The sequence below is a fragment of the Pelodiscus sinensis genome, chromosome 4 (genome assembly GCF_049634645.1).
Source record: "Pelodiscus sinensis isolate JC-2024 chromosome 4, ASM4963464v1, whole genome shotgun sequence".
NCBI classification, from domain to species: domain Eukaryota; kingdom Metazoa; phylum Chordata; order Testudines; family Trionychidae; genus Pelodiscus; species Pelodiscus sinensis.
Window position 1 is genome coordinate 72,505,892 of NC_134714.1, and position 16,074 is coordinate 72,521,965.

A 16,074-nucleotide genomic window follows, 5' to 3' on the forward strand; every position below is an offset into this window, starting at 1 on the left:
AAGAGAAGATATTTGTAAATCAAGGCTGGTCTGCCCCACATATATTGATATAACTATATGGCTCAGAAGTGTGAAAAATCCATACCTCTGAGCAATGCCCTCTGTAGATGGCACAGTTGGCAATCCTGCTGACATCATTACTGGTAAGTGAATTGAGCGAAGAGCTCTCTGGTGGAGACTTAGAGCTTCTTCAATAAGTGCTCTTGTTATGCAGTATTTTAAGTGGCTCAGGGTAAGCATTGTTTGAAATAGCATTGTTTACTTGGAAATGGTGTGCACAAGCTACTGAAGTGTCAGTGGTACTGCATGCCAAGAAGTTTCCCCTTACAGGGACATCTCCCCATTATTTGAAGACAGGGAGAGAAAGCTGGGCTGAAGTTATCTCAGCTTAGAGTCAATTGGAGAGCACCATGCCAGCCCCGCTGGGAGGGAGGGAATGGTGGTGCCCAGGACTGCAGTAGTTCCGGGAGGAGACGTGGCTGTTGGAATGGGACGGTTGGGCACCATCCAGTTACTGCACGGCGCCTATCGGCGGCTCCTCGGGTCGCCTACCAGCAGCGCCTAATGCCGCGTGGCGGCGCCCGTCCTGCCTGGGGCTCACCCGCCCTGCCCTCGGGGATACGGGTGCTTGCAGGCGCAGTTTTCAGGTGTGGGGGAGCGGATGCAGCGGGAGGGCGGGGGACCAGGTGGCAGCTGCTGGCAGATCAAACCCCCGGCTGCTCGGGACCCGGCTCTCGGACGCGAGTGGATCAAGAGGCACCGTAGCTCGGGCGGGGATCCGGGCCGAGCCCCGAGAGGAACCCAGAGCGGCACGAGGCCGGTCCCCCCGCGCGGACAGCGGGGCGGGGGGCGAGACTGCGCTGGCCCACATGGCGGGGGAGCTGCGGCGAGGGCGCCCCTCGCTGGCCGGAGCAGCCCAGCCCCAGCCCCTCCGCGGTTGCCGGTCCCCAGGCGGGCGCAAGCGCGGCGCACACCCCCGGGCGGGCGCGCCGCCATTGGCCAGGCGGGGAAGGCACCGGGGGTGTGTCCCGAGGCGGGGAGCCGGTGTCTGGCCCGCGCGCTGGCGAGGGGAGGTAGCGGCGCTGCAGGTTAAAAGCGGCGGCGGCTGCAGCGAGCGGTTCTGCAGCATCATGTCTCTGCGCAGCAGCTTCGCCCGGCTCCTGCGGAAACAGGCGGACTCCGCGCTGCAGCTCCCGAAACCTGCCCACTCCGTGGCGCTGATCGGGGCCCCGTTCGCCAGGGGGCAGGTGAGCATCGCGGGGGGAGGCAGCGCCCCCTGGCCCACACGGGGTGGTTTAGGGGGATGAGCGTGTTCCGGCCCCGTGCAGACGGGCTCGGGGAGACTCCTTGTCGCGCATCCCTGGAGGCTCAGGAGCATGTGCTGTAGCCGCATTGTCTCGCTGTCCCAGCGGGTTTCCGGGAGGGGGGACCCCGGCGGCGGGCCCTGGCACACGCCGCTCCCACGTGCAGCTCCAGCTGGGGGTGAGGATCGGTGGGGAAGGCAAATGCCCTTCCCCGGGTCGCCGCTCCGCGTGGTTGCTGCGGCTCAGTCCCTTTCTGTGAGCGCCAAGCCCCGCCCCACCGGGATCCTAATGGAGCCCCTTTGTCTTACAGAGGCGGAGGGGGGTGGACCGCGGCCCCGCCGCCATAAGGAACGCGGGGCTGACGAAGAGGCTCGCCGGCTTGGGTAAGGGCCACGTGCAGCAGTGGCGGGGTGGAAACGGGGACCCTCGCTGGCGTGACTGGGGCGCTAGCACGGAGCCTGGGCACTGTCCGCCCCCATGTCCCGTTCCTATTGCCTTAGCCTGGCTCATTTAGCTGGACAGTGAATCAGCCACACATTCACCTTCCTGCATCCGACATGTCTGCCGTGTCGCTGTGAAGTAAGATGAGTCACAAAACCCGGTATCTCTAGTGAGCCAGCGGAAGAGTGGCTGAGGAGTGAATGGACCACAGAAACGGAAACTAGACCTATGTACTATTGAAATGTTGCTCTGCGATTAATAACTAACTTGCACAGACACATCCCTTGTATGTGTATATTGGGCAGTTAAATGTATGACACGTCTCGTGCACAAGGAAGGCTTTGGTCAACAGAAACTTGGGTGTGCACTGTATGCCCAGATTTTGGGGTCTGTAAATTTGATAGCACTATTCAGACCTTACCGAGATCCTCAGCCACAAGAACAAATCATTAAACTCATTTACTGCACTGCTTCAAACAACCAAATACTTAACTCAGCCCCTGTCCCGAAAAGGAATCCAGAATTCTCTGAAGAAAACCTCTGATTTTTGTCTCCGGTCTTGCATTTAATTCTAGTCTTGCATTGAGAGGATATAGGAACAGTGCTATCTCACTAGAAAGAAAATGTGATCTTGAGTTGTTTGTTAGGGCAAAAGCAATTAGTCTTGTGTAGTCTCAACAATTCATGGCCTGTTTCCTCTTAGATTTAGAACCAGAAAAAAAGAAGGCTTTTTTTGTTTGTTTTTTGGCAAAGGTTGGGTAAGAGTCAGGCAAATTGCAAGCCAAATACTAGATATGAATTCTGGCGTGTTGTTTCAATAGCTATACTTGTCAGAATGTGACTTTTTAATATAATTTTGATGAATTTTATGAATGTTTATTGATTTTAAAATTTTCAAAGTTGTGCAAAATTATGGCGTTTAAATAAAACTTTTAATTTTTTAAAATTCTATTTAGACTTTCACATCTGTGGGAAATTATGGGAAGGATCAGATAATGACCGTAGTTTCAAAGCTTTACATCCATTAAAACAATTTGTCAGCATCACGTCCTAATGTAGCAAGTAAACATCTTTTAAATCCATCTCAAAGTACTTTGCAAGCAGCAATTGTTGTTTTGTCTATTTGTAAAATTTTGTTTATAATGGTTGTCATTTTTTGTCAGCTTGTGTGTGTGGGTTGGTAAAATTATGCAGTGTTGTAACTGTGCTGATATCACCCAGTTTGTCTAATATTCTGAGGTAATAATCTTTTATTGGACCATTTTTTGTTAGTGCAAGAAAGACAAGCTTTCCACCTTACACACAGCTCTGCTTCAGGTCTGGTAAAGGTTCTCAGATTGTCACAGTTAAATAGAAGGTGAAACATTGTTTAGCATAAGTATTCAACACCTTTCAAAGGACCCTTCATGGTAAAATACAGGACTATGTAGCACTTTAAAGACTAACAAGATGTTTTATTAGATGATGAGCTTTCGTGGGCCAGACCCACTTCCTCAGATCAAATAGTGGAAGAAAATAGTCACAGCCATATATACCAAAGGATACAATTTAAAAAAATGAACACATGTGAAAAGGACAAATCACATTTCAGAACAGGAGGGGGATCGGAGGGGGGGGGGGAGGAAGGAAGGTAAGTGTCTGTGAATTAATTATATTAGAGGTGGGGAGAGTTAGATGTCTGTGAGCTAATGGTATTAGAGGTGATAATTGGGGAAGCTATCTTGGTAATGGGTAAGATAGTTTGAGCCTTTGTGCCCTGCAATTTGCGTACCTTTTTCAATAGTTTTTTCAGAAGAAGCTTTTCTGAAATGTGGCTCTGGGAAGGAGGAAGACTGGGCTTCCGAAAGAGCATGTCTGCTCTTCCGCAAAAAAAAGCAGACATAGCCTTATCCTGAAGTAAAAAGTCTCTCCCTGGAATCCGAAGAACCTCAAGTTATCTAAAAATCTCTGAAATTCTGAAGTTACGAGATGTGAAAGGAGGATATAACGTTCAAGAGGGATTATTAGACAGTTCTTTAGAGTTATTTGGCAAGTAACTGAAAAATTCTTTGACCAATCAGTCTATAGTTAACTATGGAGTCTCCTTCAAATAGCATAGGTCTAATAAATTAGTTGAGGTTGTACAAAGTCCAATCCGAATAGAACATTTTGTGACATTGACAACCAAAACTTAAGTGAAAACTTCTGCTGTATGCAAAGCTTGGTTTTGGTTTTTGTTTGTGTCCCATTTCAGTAAGAGCTAGGAGCTTAAATACCTTTGGAGATCTGGACCTTAGTGTTGACTAACTTTAAAATTATCAATAAAGTGGGAGAGGGCTTTGCCCCTCTAAACATTAAAAATTGTCAAGGTCTTTTTTTGTTGCTAAAGTGTGCTTTTTTTGAGCACTGATATGAGCTGCTGCTTCTCTATTCATGTCTGTTGTTTTAATGTTTTTAGTGCTGCTTAAATTTCTGTAGCCCTGTTGATGAATAGGGTCAGGTGTTGTAGACTTTGCCAGAAGGGGCCCTCGCTGACAAGCAATGACAGACTTAGCCAGCATCCACAGGGGAGCTTTTTATATTGTAGGGACAGCCATTGCAGTGTGGAGTAGAAGGATAAGGAGGAAGTCCTTGAGCAAGAGGCTGCTTTATGTAGCTATTGTCCAATGGGGAATAAGGGATTGAAATTTCTTCTTCCCCTTAGCCTGGCAGGAGGGCTTTAATATACCATATTGCTACAGTTCCCCTCCTCCCACTTTTTTTTTTTTTTTCAGTCGTCACCAGTGCTTTGAAGTGTCACTGAAATCTCAGGTTTTTTCTTTTTCTTTTTGTTCATTTGCATCTTTTTAATGTTACATTGGATAATAAAGTGAATTTGTAACAGTTGTGCTCACTATGCTGTTGGTTATGACTAATCTAATGTTCTGGACATAAATTTCACGCTAAACTCCTGGTTTCCAGCAAAGGATATGAGCGTGAACAAAGACATTGAAACCTTTTTCCAAAACCTTAGTTCCTTTGACAAGAATCCTAAGTGATTTTGCCTCCCTTCGCCCCCCACCCCCCCCCGCCCCACAGCTGTTTGTCTTTAGGTGGGCTGAGAGATGATAATGTGAGACTGAGTAGCTTCTCAAAGAGGTGATAACATTTAACTGAGACAACACCTACAACATTGAAGAATATCAGCCTTGTGTTAATGCACTTTTTAAAGCATTCTCTAGAACAGGGGTGGGTAATTTTTGATGGAAGAGCAACTCCAAAATTTTGTGAGTGGTCAAGGGCTGCAGTCTTCCATGGGGGGAGGGGAGGAATGGCATCTAGGAGAGAAGTTGGGTGCAAGATGGAGCTCGAGGTAGGGGACTGAGGTACAGGAGATAGTGGGGGTCTGAGAGTTTGAGTGAAGGGGGGGGGGTTGATCTGGGGCTGGGGCTTGGGATGCAGGGCTGAGAGGGGGCATGGGTGCAGGAGAGGATTCTGGCCTAGGAGTGGTGCAGCATTTGGGAGGGAATTGTGAGCTGAGCAAGGGTGTGTGTGCAGAGGGTTTGGGTGATAACCTGGGACATGGGAATAGGGTGCAGGGTCAAGGAGGGAGTATGGGTGCAAGAGAGATTACTGGCTTGGGAGATAGGTGTAGGAGGGGGGTGCAGGGTCTGGGAGGGAGTTGTGACTGGGTGAGGGGATTGCAGAGGCTATGGATGGTGGCCTGGGGGAGGGGAGGATGCCAGAGGTCTTCCCTAAGCACCTCCTGGCCAGCAGTCCTGCAGGATCCTGAAGCAGGCTCTCTGCTGTGTGGGGAAGTGGGGAGGGGAAAGGTATGAAAACTAACCAATGGGGGTTAAGAGAGTTTGCTGGGGGGGTAGGGATCCGGTGCCTGGAGCAGAGAGCCACAGTGAGCACTTAGCAGCTAGCCACTTAAAGCAGCATGGGGCTGCTCTGTGCCTGAAGGTCCCAACAGGCTGGCCCAAAGGCTGGCTCTTGCTGCCCCTGCCCTAGAACATTCAGCATGGACATGAGCAGAGCAGGCAGGCTTGCTGCCAAAGAAGCTTTTATGTATGGTGTCCATAGTCCAACTAGTTCAGAAAGGCTCACACGGATGCTCGCTCGGATGCACGCACGCCAAGAGGTTACATATGCTAAGATCATGACTTGTCCTAGCAGAAGGTTTAGCAGAGGGTGGATTCTGTAGGTACATGGGAGCGTAAGTGAAAAGGCTTCTGGTTCCTTCTTCCCCTGCACTACTATGAATTAACAAAGTGCATTATTAGTTAAAAATAAATAGAAGAAGCTTATTTGTGTGTGTGGCGAGGATTGTGGCTCCTCTTTTTACTGGAGGGGGAAGTGTGTGATTTTAAATCAGTATCTTAAAGTGTTTAATTTTCCTTCATTTTTATTAAAAATAAATGGGTCCCCTCTAATGCCAGGGAGTTGAGTTAGTAAAATGTGTGACTTGTACCTCCCCATTCCTAGATCCAGCCTGTAAGCATCTCTGTGTAGTTCTGAGGGCTAGGTAGATACACACACATTAGCACACACATTCACGCCCTGTCTTAGCGTCCCAGCTTGAGCAGCCCTAGTACACATCAGCCGGGCCAGGAAGTGTACTCCCAACTGAAATGTAGAGGAGGTAGCATGTGAAACATCAGTGTCACATTTTATTCCTCCTCCACCACTGCAGTTTTTCAGATGTGGATATGCTTGAATTAGAGCCCACATTGTTATAATTAGTTCTCACCCAACAGCTTGCTTTGGGGCAGTGAAGGGAAAGGAAACACTTTGTCCTGTCCTCATTACCCCCTTAACAGCTAATCCTCAATAACTGAAACAAAAGACAGAACTATGTAGCACTTTAATGACTAACAAGATGGTTTAATAGGTGATGAGCTTTAGTGGGACAGACCCACTTCCTCAGATCAATTTGTGGAAGAAAATTGGCATGACCATATATACCAAAGGGATACAATCAAAAAAAGTGAACACATATAAAATTGGCAAATCAAATTTTAGAACAGAGTGGGAGTGAGGGGAGAAGATTAGTGTCTGTGAGGTAATGACATTAGGGGGTGATAATTGGGGAAGCTATTTTTGTAATGGGTGAGATAATTAGCATCTTTGAGACCCATACATAAAGTGTCAAATTTAAGCATGAAACAAAATACAGGACTATGTAGCACTTTAAAGACTAACAAGATGGTTTATTAGATGATGAGCTTTCGTGGGCCAGACCCACTTCCTCAGTGGCCCACGAAAGCTCATCATCTAATAAACCATCTTGTTAGTCTTTAAAGTGCTACATAGTCCTGTATTTTGTTTCAGCTACACCAGACTAACACTGTTACATTTCTATCATAAATTTAAGCATGAATGACAATTCTGATGCTTCTCTTTGAAGTCTGGAGTTAAAATCTCTCTGAAGCAATATTCATGTTTTAAGGTCATTGAGAGAATGGTCAGTCTGGCTGAAATGGCAAGCAACAGCTTTCTCTCTGAGAGAGAGCCTGATGTCTGTTTTATGTGCATTGATTCTTTGGTGAAGTGTCTGAGAAGTTTGTCCAGTTTACATAGCAGATGGACACTTTAGGCACATGATGGCGTAAAGTATATTTCTGGATGAACAGGAATATGTGTTTTTGATCTTGTAATAGGCATGGTTAGGTCCAATAATGGTGTCAGCAGAGTATATATGTGGACAAAGCTGGCACCGGGGTTTGTTGCAAGGCAAGGTACCAGGGTTGGTATTAGTGTGGTATGTCCTGTAGTTGTAGGTAAGAATCATCTTGAGGTTAGGTGGTTGTCTATAGGAGACTATGGGTCTGTCTCCCAGAGCCTCTCGGAGGGTAGTATCCTGTTCCAGTATAGGTTGTAGTTTATTGCTAATGCGTTGGACAGGTTTAAGTTGGAGGCTATAGGTGATGACAAGTGGTGTTCTATTGTTGGTTTTCTTGGGTCTGTCTTGAAGTAGATGGTTTCTGGGTATTCGTCTGGCTCTTTCAATTTGTTTTTTTATTTCTCCGGGTGGGTAATTGAGGTTTATAAATGCTTGGTAGAGATCCTGAAGTTTCTGGTCTCTGTCAGTGGGATTAGAGCAGATGCGATTGTATCTAAGGGCTTGGCTATAGACGATGGATCATATGTTGTGTCCTGGATGGGAGCTGGAGGCATGTAGGTAACTGTAGAAGTCAGTGGGTTTTTTGTCGTGTGGTGTCTAATTTACATTGGTGATTTGTACTGGGGTGTCCAGGAAATGGATCTCTCGTGTAGAATGGTCCAGGCTGAGATTGATGGTGGGGTGTAGGTTGTTAAAGTCCCTGTGGAATGCATCCAGTGTTTCTTGGCCATGGGTCCAGATCATAAAGATGTCATCGATGTAGTGTAAGTAAAGGAGGGGTAAAAGGGGACGGGATCTGAGGAAACGTTGTTCTAAGTCAGCCATAAAGATGTTCGCGTACTGTGGGGCCAGGCGGGTACCCATGGCTGTGCCGCTGATCTAGAGGTATAAGTTGTCCCCAAATTGGAAATAATTGTGGGTGAGAACAAAGTTACATGTTATTACATAGCAGTACAAATCACCAGTGATAAATTAGACACCACTCTTTAAGAACTGGGCAATCAGATCTTGGTAAAGTGAATTGCTGTTGAGTTAGGGTTGGGTCCACTGTTCTTACCAGCAAACCCAACCCACTGCCACCCCCCCATTCAAGAGATGATTAAACTATTGAATTAGTTGTCTGACTTTCTCCCCTGGACTCCATTGTAACAAAGCCCCACCCATCATTCCTTTTAGGCCTCACCTGAATACAGTTTGATCCTGTGGCAGATGCAGATTCCAAGTACAGTAAAACTCCAATAGTCCGGCATCCAATTGTACGGCACTCCTGATAGTCCGGCTTCAAAATGGCAAGAGCCTAGTGAGTGATCTTTGGCAAAAAATGAGTAACAAGGCAGCAGCAGCTGAACTGAGTGAAAAGGGTAAAAAAGGGTTTAAAAAAACCTAAAACTTTACAGTATGTACAATAAAAAGGATTAAAACACTGTGTGTGTGTGTGTGTGTGTGTGTGTGTGTGTGTGTGTGTGTGTGTGTGTGTGTGTGTGTGTGTGTGTGTGTGTGTGTGTGTGATATCTATATATGACCACCTTATAGTACCTCCTGATAGTCTGACATATCCGATAATCCAGCATCACGTAGGTCCCAAAGGTTCCGGATTATTGGAAGTCTACTGTAGAATGTTTTTAGATTTAAATCCAGTGAGGGGTTTGGCATTCATGTGTCATACACCTACTTGGATTCCATCTCCCTTCAAAGCTCCGCCCATTAAAGCTCTTTAAGCCTTACTCTTTGCAGGCCAATGTGGAAATCAGATCCTGCCACTTATAAGGATTTATTTAAAAAAAAATCTGAGCTTTTGGTTTTTTGTGTGTGTGTGTGTGTGTGTGTGTGTGTGTGTGTGTGTGTGTGTGTGTGTGTGTGTGTGTGTGTGTGTGTGTGTGTGTGTGTGTGTGTGTGTGTGTGTGTGTGTGTGTGTGTGTGTGTGTGTGTGTGTGTGTGTGTGTGTGTGTGTGTGTGTCCTAAGGCAAGGTGTATCCACACTAGCCTTTCCCACCATTACAAATGCTTGTGCAGTGACTGCTGGAGCATTAGTGTAGCCAGAGTTCTAAGTGACTGGTAGCATTTTAACCAGGGTGTCGTCTATTATGTGCTCATTGGGTCAGACTGTGGTTCCCAAACACTGGGGCATGCCTTCTGATGGGGCATTGAGGAATATTTGGGAGAGGGGTGCAGCGCGGGGCCAGGCCAGCCTCTACGTGTGTGTGTGTGGGGGGGGGGCACCATACAGCTCTGCTCTGCCCCCCTGCTCTGCTCCAGCCCCAACCCTAATTATGGTCTCAGTCATGGTCCCTGCTGCTGGCAACAGCTCCCTCGGCCTAACATAAACTCCTGCTTTGGTCTCTGGCCCCAGCCTTGCCCCTCTTACCACATCTGCGCCCTCTGGAAGCCACAGCCCAGTTCCTAGCCCTGTCTACTGATGGGGATGCATGATGTGAAAGTTTGGGGACCACTGATGTAGATTGGGGGTTGAAGCTGCTGGTTGCCACTAATCCTTTTGTGTTCACCCAATGCTAGCACTTGGGAGTCAGTGTTCATGTTAGCCATGGTGGGAAATATTTTCAGGGAAAAGAAATCTGGATAAAGGGCCCCAGTGTAATCTGATACCCTGTGATCATTTCACCTGCCCTACAGAGCAAAATAATGTGCTTCTCCAATATGCTGATAATCTAAGGGCCTGTTGATAGAGCCAGAAAACGTTGCCATTTGAAGTACACTGGTCCAATTACTGTAGGGAAAAGGTACCAGGTGTGTAGGTCGTAAGACCAGTATGCTTTGTTTCCTGAACTGGAATAAGTTTTTATACTAGTGTGAGCACGTTTAAGTTTATACTGCAGCTCGTAGCAATATAATGGCATCAGTAATAAATAAATTCCCCCCCCCCCCCAACAAATTTGTATACTGCTATAACTTTCAAGCATAGAACAACCCTAACAGGTATTCATTTCAAATGCTATTTACAACATGTGTAGATGCCAGCAATCAAAGCACAAACACTGAACTGGAGTCTGGGCACTAGCTAAAATAATCAGTTGTCTTCTCCAAAGCCCTTTATGTTGCTGGGAGAGGCTCTTTCCTTGTTCTTTGAAGTGGAACTTTCCTGTGACGTCCTTTTTTAGGTGGTGAACATTGTCTCTGCCTCATGATCCTTGGAATATTTCTCCTTGGGTTTTATCTGTATTCAGATCTGCAACTGTTTAATGTCACATTGGTTCAAAAATCATAACAGTGCACTCAAATCAGTGTGGTGGTTCTTACTCCAATTTAAATCATTACATCAATGTAGCTCAAATTGATGTAAACAGGAAACTGTATTTCTTAACTCCTCCTCTCCCCATTTTGCTAACATAACTTACAGTCCTGGAGTCACAGCATAAAGAGCTCTTTGTTTCTGTTGGTGGTATCTTTCATCTCCAAGCACTTTCAAAGTTTTTATGCATATGTGGATCAGTTTACATGCACTAAAATTCAGCCCCCTCTGAGATGAAAGGGAAGAATAGTGTATGTAATTGGACCCACAGATGGGGTTGTGGTAGACTCAGAACTTAGTTATTTGAACTTAATTTTGTTCTTCCTCTTGTTTGTTTTTTATTGCCATGGAATCTGTAACAATCTTTTGTTGGCTGAGACCCTTGTTTTGCTTTTCATCTGAGAGGCTGAGAGGCTCAGGCATATGAGGTCTGAAAAAGCTTGAGACTTGCACGTTTTTTTCAGGAGCCTATGAAGTGCTGTTCTTGGGTGGAAGAGGCTGCTTTTAGTGGTAAAACCATCCAGCAGTATCAGAAGGAACTGGGGAAAACACTTATTTCTTCATGCGTTGATTTTTCTTTACCTACCTGCCTGGAACAATCAATATGTAATCTTATATAATGGTAAAGAATAATGGCCTTGTTGCTGGAGAGGAATTCATTATAAGGTGGGACCTGATGTGACCTCCTGCTTGATTAGCTTTCAGATTATTGTGGGCTGAAGGAAATTGGAAACCTAAGTGAGGGAAGAGTCTAATGCTAGGGTGAGGACAGCTGGAGAAGACCCTAAGGGTTAAATAACCCAGGAAACTTGGGGAAAGCAAGGTAACATAGCATCAGAATAGGTAGTACACATTTTGCATTCTCTGGCTTCTGACTACTTTCAAGGCATTCCTGCCCAGCCAAGGTTGCAAAACTGGCTATGTTGATGCCTGGAGTTGCCAGTCACAGGGCTCATACGTCATAGCATAGTAATATTCTCATGTTATGTTACAACACATTGAGGTGGCATCAGAATATTCTTTTCTGGTGCAATTCTACAATGTAAATGTTTCCTAAGCCTAGAAGCTTTTTTTTTTTTTTTTTTTTTTTTTTTGCAGGAGGAGAGGGAGGAGGGGAATCTCATTGATGTCAGCGGACTCCATAGGACACTGAATCATCTGGGAGGGATGTGATTGCAGGAATGAGGGTGGTTGGGAAATTTGGTGAACTAGGAAATACCGGGGTTTGTGGACAATCTTGAGAGCACTGAGTTTAAATTACTGACGGGTTTGACTGTGGGGAAAGCAAAACGCAGTAGAGATTGTCTAGTGTTAAAACAGATACTGATTTTTAAAAACAAGTTCTCTGGAAGCCATACTGGTAAAATGTGCAAAAAACAGGGTGAGGGGATAGGGCTGTGAAATACCATAGATGAGAGAGTCCTGTTAAACCATCGAGTGCATTTCCCTATCCATTCATTCGTCTGTCTAGATTCAAAAAAAAATCAAGTGGGTGGGTTTTCAGCCTTGTTTTAAGTTTATCAAGCTCTGATGCTGCTTCTAAGACTCACTAAGCTGTGGAACAATCTCTCCTGCTGCCATTCTGCCCTCTTGCTTCAGAGTTGATCACACAATCACATGGGTGTTCTAGGGGAGAGCACATCCTGCCCATTTAGCCTCCTGCCCATAGGGGAGACTTTTCTCTGCTTAGTTACTCTAATAGTTAAAACTGCTTCAGACCAGGTTTCTTTATGCACAGGTCATAATGAGTGACTCACTCACTAGCTCTTTAACCATGTCCTCTTGCTGACATTCAGGCGGAAGTGACTGCAAGGCATACATAGATATGCAAGTAGAGACTACTACAGCCCGAGCTCACCTCTATGGCATGCCAGCTACCCTGAGTTCATTATTTCTGTAGAGCTCAGGGTCCCTGATCTGTTCTGGGGGAGGATGGTTGTACCTAATAGCCTCTTACCTTGCATAGAAGGAAGGGAATGTTTAAAGATGTTTTTTATAGCTCATCCTTTGTTTGGTTCTTCCCCAGAACCTTTCTGTTTTGTTGCTTTTCTTAGTGACTCATCAGGCTGGCATCCATGACTGTGAACTGAGATGATAGGGCCATTGCATAAACAGGATTTCTGCTTGTGTGTGAGCAAAGTTACATAATGAAATAGAGCACTAAATGGTCAAAGTGGGTTTGGCCTATTGCTTGCATGGTATTTTGCAGCCAATCTTCTGCTAACTGTTCTAAGGAAGCACTGAACTGAAGGTCTTTGTTGACCAAGGATTCTCTAGTATTTGTCTAAACTACAAAGATTTGTCACCAAAAACTGCCTTTGCACACTGCATAGCTTTTGTCAGGAAAAACGGGAATGAAAAACTTCTACCCCGGCCCTAGTAGAGAGAGGGTTTTTCTCCCCCCCCCCCTTTTTCCCCTCCCTTTTACTGTGGACAAAGCCAATGTAGACACTGCTATTTTTTGTTCACAGAACTGGTTTCCGCCAGTATCCCATAATGCCTGCCTTGAAGGCTCTGCTCAGACTTTTGATCTCTCCTGCCCTGCAGGCTTGCCCCCCTCCCCTTTCAAAGCTCCAGGAATTGACAGCTGAGTGAACTGCTCCATTTGGAGACTAAAGAGAGCAAATCATTGGGCTGCTCTTGTTCTCCCTTGCAGAAGGCAGACTGAGAGGGACCTAGATTGCTGTGCTCTTTGACATGAAGAGCGTACAGAGCTATTAATGATGTTGCTCCCAGCAGCTGAGAAGGCTGTGGAAGAACTCGGAGGGAAGCCTAAGAAGCAGAGGAATCAGCTCCGCCTTCCCACAACACAGATTGTGGATAGCATACCCTCCATGCGTTGCTCCCACTGGGGATGATAGTGCCCCTGGTGTGGACCCGATCGGTCTAGTGGAAACGGACTAGAACAAGTACAAGTGACATTGACTGACTGAAATTCTTGTTCATTTTACTTACATCAATGAGAGGCTAGAACAGGGCGGGCAATAATTTTTGATGGGTCACTCCAAGATTTTGGAAAGTGGTCAAGGGCCGCACTCTTCCATGTTATTGATGGAGATGCCGGGGTTTGGAATGGAGGTTGGGTGCAGAAGGGAGCTTGGGGTAACGGACAGGTGCAGGAGAGAGACGGAACGAGGCAAGCAGTTGTGATCTAGGGCAGGGGACTGGAGTGTAGCGGATTGGGTTGTGGCCTAGGGTTGGAGGGGATTGTGATATGGGGCAGGAGATTGGGGTGCCAGATCTGGGAGGGGATATGGGTGTAAGAGAGGGACAAAGGGTTTGGGTATGTTGAGTGGGGAGGCGGGGGAGCAGAGAGTTGGGGCAGGAAAGGGCGGGGGTGCCAGAAGCAGGCTGTGGCAAGAGACTGACTTGTCAGCTGCCAAACAAGCCTGCCTGCCTGCAGAGCTTAAAATGTTTCCTAGCCGCATTTTGCCCAGGCCAGCGCTCGGAGCTGGCAGTACATGTTGGTTAATCATTCTGACTTCAGCTTCTGAGTAGTTGCTTATAAATACAGGAGTTCACATAAATTTAAAGTTGTCTCAAGGTCACTAGTCAGATCTCTTGTGTCTGTCCATCCTATTTATTGTGTGTGTGGTGGTAATTGTAGGATCTAACACAGCTTGTAAGATTCTTGGAGTGGGACCTTTGTCTCATTTTCTCTAAAGTTTCTCGGCTCTGGGGTGTAACTAATATCTAGTAAGCAGAGAGTATCCTAAAGGTTCCAAGAACAGGTGAGTGTTTTGCTCCCTAGAGTATTTTCATGTAATGCCCTCATGCTTGTTCTCTGCCAAGGTTGTGAAGTCATCCAGAGAAACCTGAGCCAGATTTTGCAACTTCAGAAAGCATTTGATGTGTCAGAGATAGGCATGTTGCTGGAAAAAGCCAGGCCGCTAAACCGTCTCTCAGGGGCTGTTTACTGTCATGCTTATTCTAGCTCCACATTATAACTTTTTTGCAGTTACTTTTGTGTAATTATTTCCATAACAAGAGCAGGAAATGAAGAGGGAATCCCTTCTTGAAGTTTTTTTTTTTTTTTTTTTTTTTTTTAATTTGTCAGTTTTATTTCAGGGTGGTTGTAAACTGTTTTGAAGATATTAATGTCAGTGAATTGTCCATGTCTCCAGTTGGCATCTAGTTGACTGGTTCATTTGCATACTGTGACCTTGTTTGCTAAAATGCTGTGAAAGTCAGTGTGGTGGTGTCCTGGTTCTGATCCCTCTACGGCGCCCCAATGGGGTTCTGTATTCACTCAGGTTCTATTCATCCAGATTGGGGCAGTCAATAGCACAGGGCTTAGAGAATTTCAGCTCTTCATTTGAGTTCTTTGGGAGTCTTACCTCTTCCAGGGCTCTCTGGGAACAAAGAACAACACAGACTATGGTTGTTAAAGGTTACTGGTGACATAGGCAAGGGTGCAGGCTCTGCTGTCCATCTGCCAGAGACCAGTCTGTCTTCCTCCTCCTGACCTTAGCTTCTCCCCTTGAATTCTTCTTCCAATCTGGACACAACTGTCAGGTGTACGTGGTTGGGCTACTTGAGGCCGGTGTAACTCCATAACCCATTCCTGCCTGGGGTGGGGTTTTGTGCCCTACCATCCTAAGAACTCACAGGCTACGTCTAGACTGGCATGATTTTCTGCAAATGCTTTAACGGAAAAGTTTTTCCGTTAAAAGCATTTGTGGAAAAGTGTCTAGATTGGCATGGACTCTTTTCCGCAAAAGCACTTTTTGCAGAAAAGCGTCCGTGCCAATCTAGACGTGGTTTTGCGCAAGAAAGCCCCGATTGCCATTTTCGCCATCGGGGCTTTTTTGCGCAAAACAATACCACGTTGTCTACACTGGCCCTCTTGCACAAAAGCATTTGCGCAAGAGGGCTTTTGCCCGAGCGGGAGCTGCACAGTATTTCTGCAAGAACACTGACAATCTTACATGAGATCGTCAGTGTTCTTGCGGAAATTCAAGCGGGCAGTGTAGACAGCTGGCAAGTTTTTCCGCAAAAGCAGTTCTGCAAAAGCCAGTCTAGACGCAGTCACAGTGAAATACTGTGGAGAAGAGCAGAACTCCTTGTTTTATGCCTCATATGCAAACATTCTTAAAAAAACGTGAATACTACAAACTTGCTCACTAGGCAGTTTGATCTCTCATGTTGGATATAATCCAGTTTCCTTTAACCACAATGGAAAAACTTACCCTGACTTCAGTGGAAGATGGATCAGGCTGGCCCATAACGTTGAACCTCTTTGAAACCTTCCAAGGAACACCTTAATTTCAAGAGTTGCATCTACAATATTCCTTATGGAGGGAGTAGACTACATGAGGAAAATGTGGGACTTGCTAGGGTGCATCTGCACACTGAGCAGCAGTCTGTGGTAATGAAAGACAGATTCAGGCTCATGTTCAGTGCTAAAAACAGATGTGTAGATGTCTGAAGCCTTGTGGGGTAGGGAGAGGGTAGGGGAGACAGGCAGAGGAGGAACAAGAACCTCCTCTCTGGGGTAA

General features: G+C 46.1%; 1 protein-coding gene across 3 annotated transcripts in view; it reads left to right on the forward strand.

Annotated features, from left to right (window-relative positions):
- Positions 1-496: 496 nt before the first annotated feature.
- ARG2 (arginase 2) overlaps positions 497-16,074 on the forward strand; it is a 30,712-nt gene continuing 15,134 nt past the window's right edge. The window contains exons 1-3 of one of the 3 annotated variants that reach the window (XM_075927399.1): positions 497-647; positions 1,148-1,247; positions 1,615-1,687. In XM_075927399.1, the coding sequence (XP_075783514.1) occupies positions 565-647; positions 1,148-1,247; positions 1,615-1,687 (256 nt within the window). In that variant the 5' untranslated portion in view covers positions 497-564. Of the gene's footprint in view, positions 648-686; positions 1,248-1,614; positions 1,688-16,074 lie in introns of those variants that run through there. The other 2 variants (XM_075927398.1, XM_075927397.1) reach the window with 2 other exon arrangements.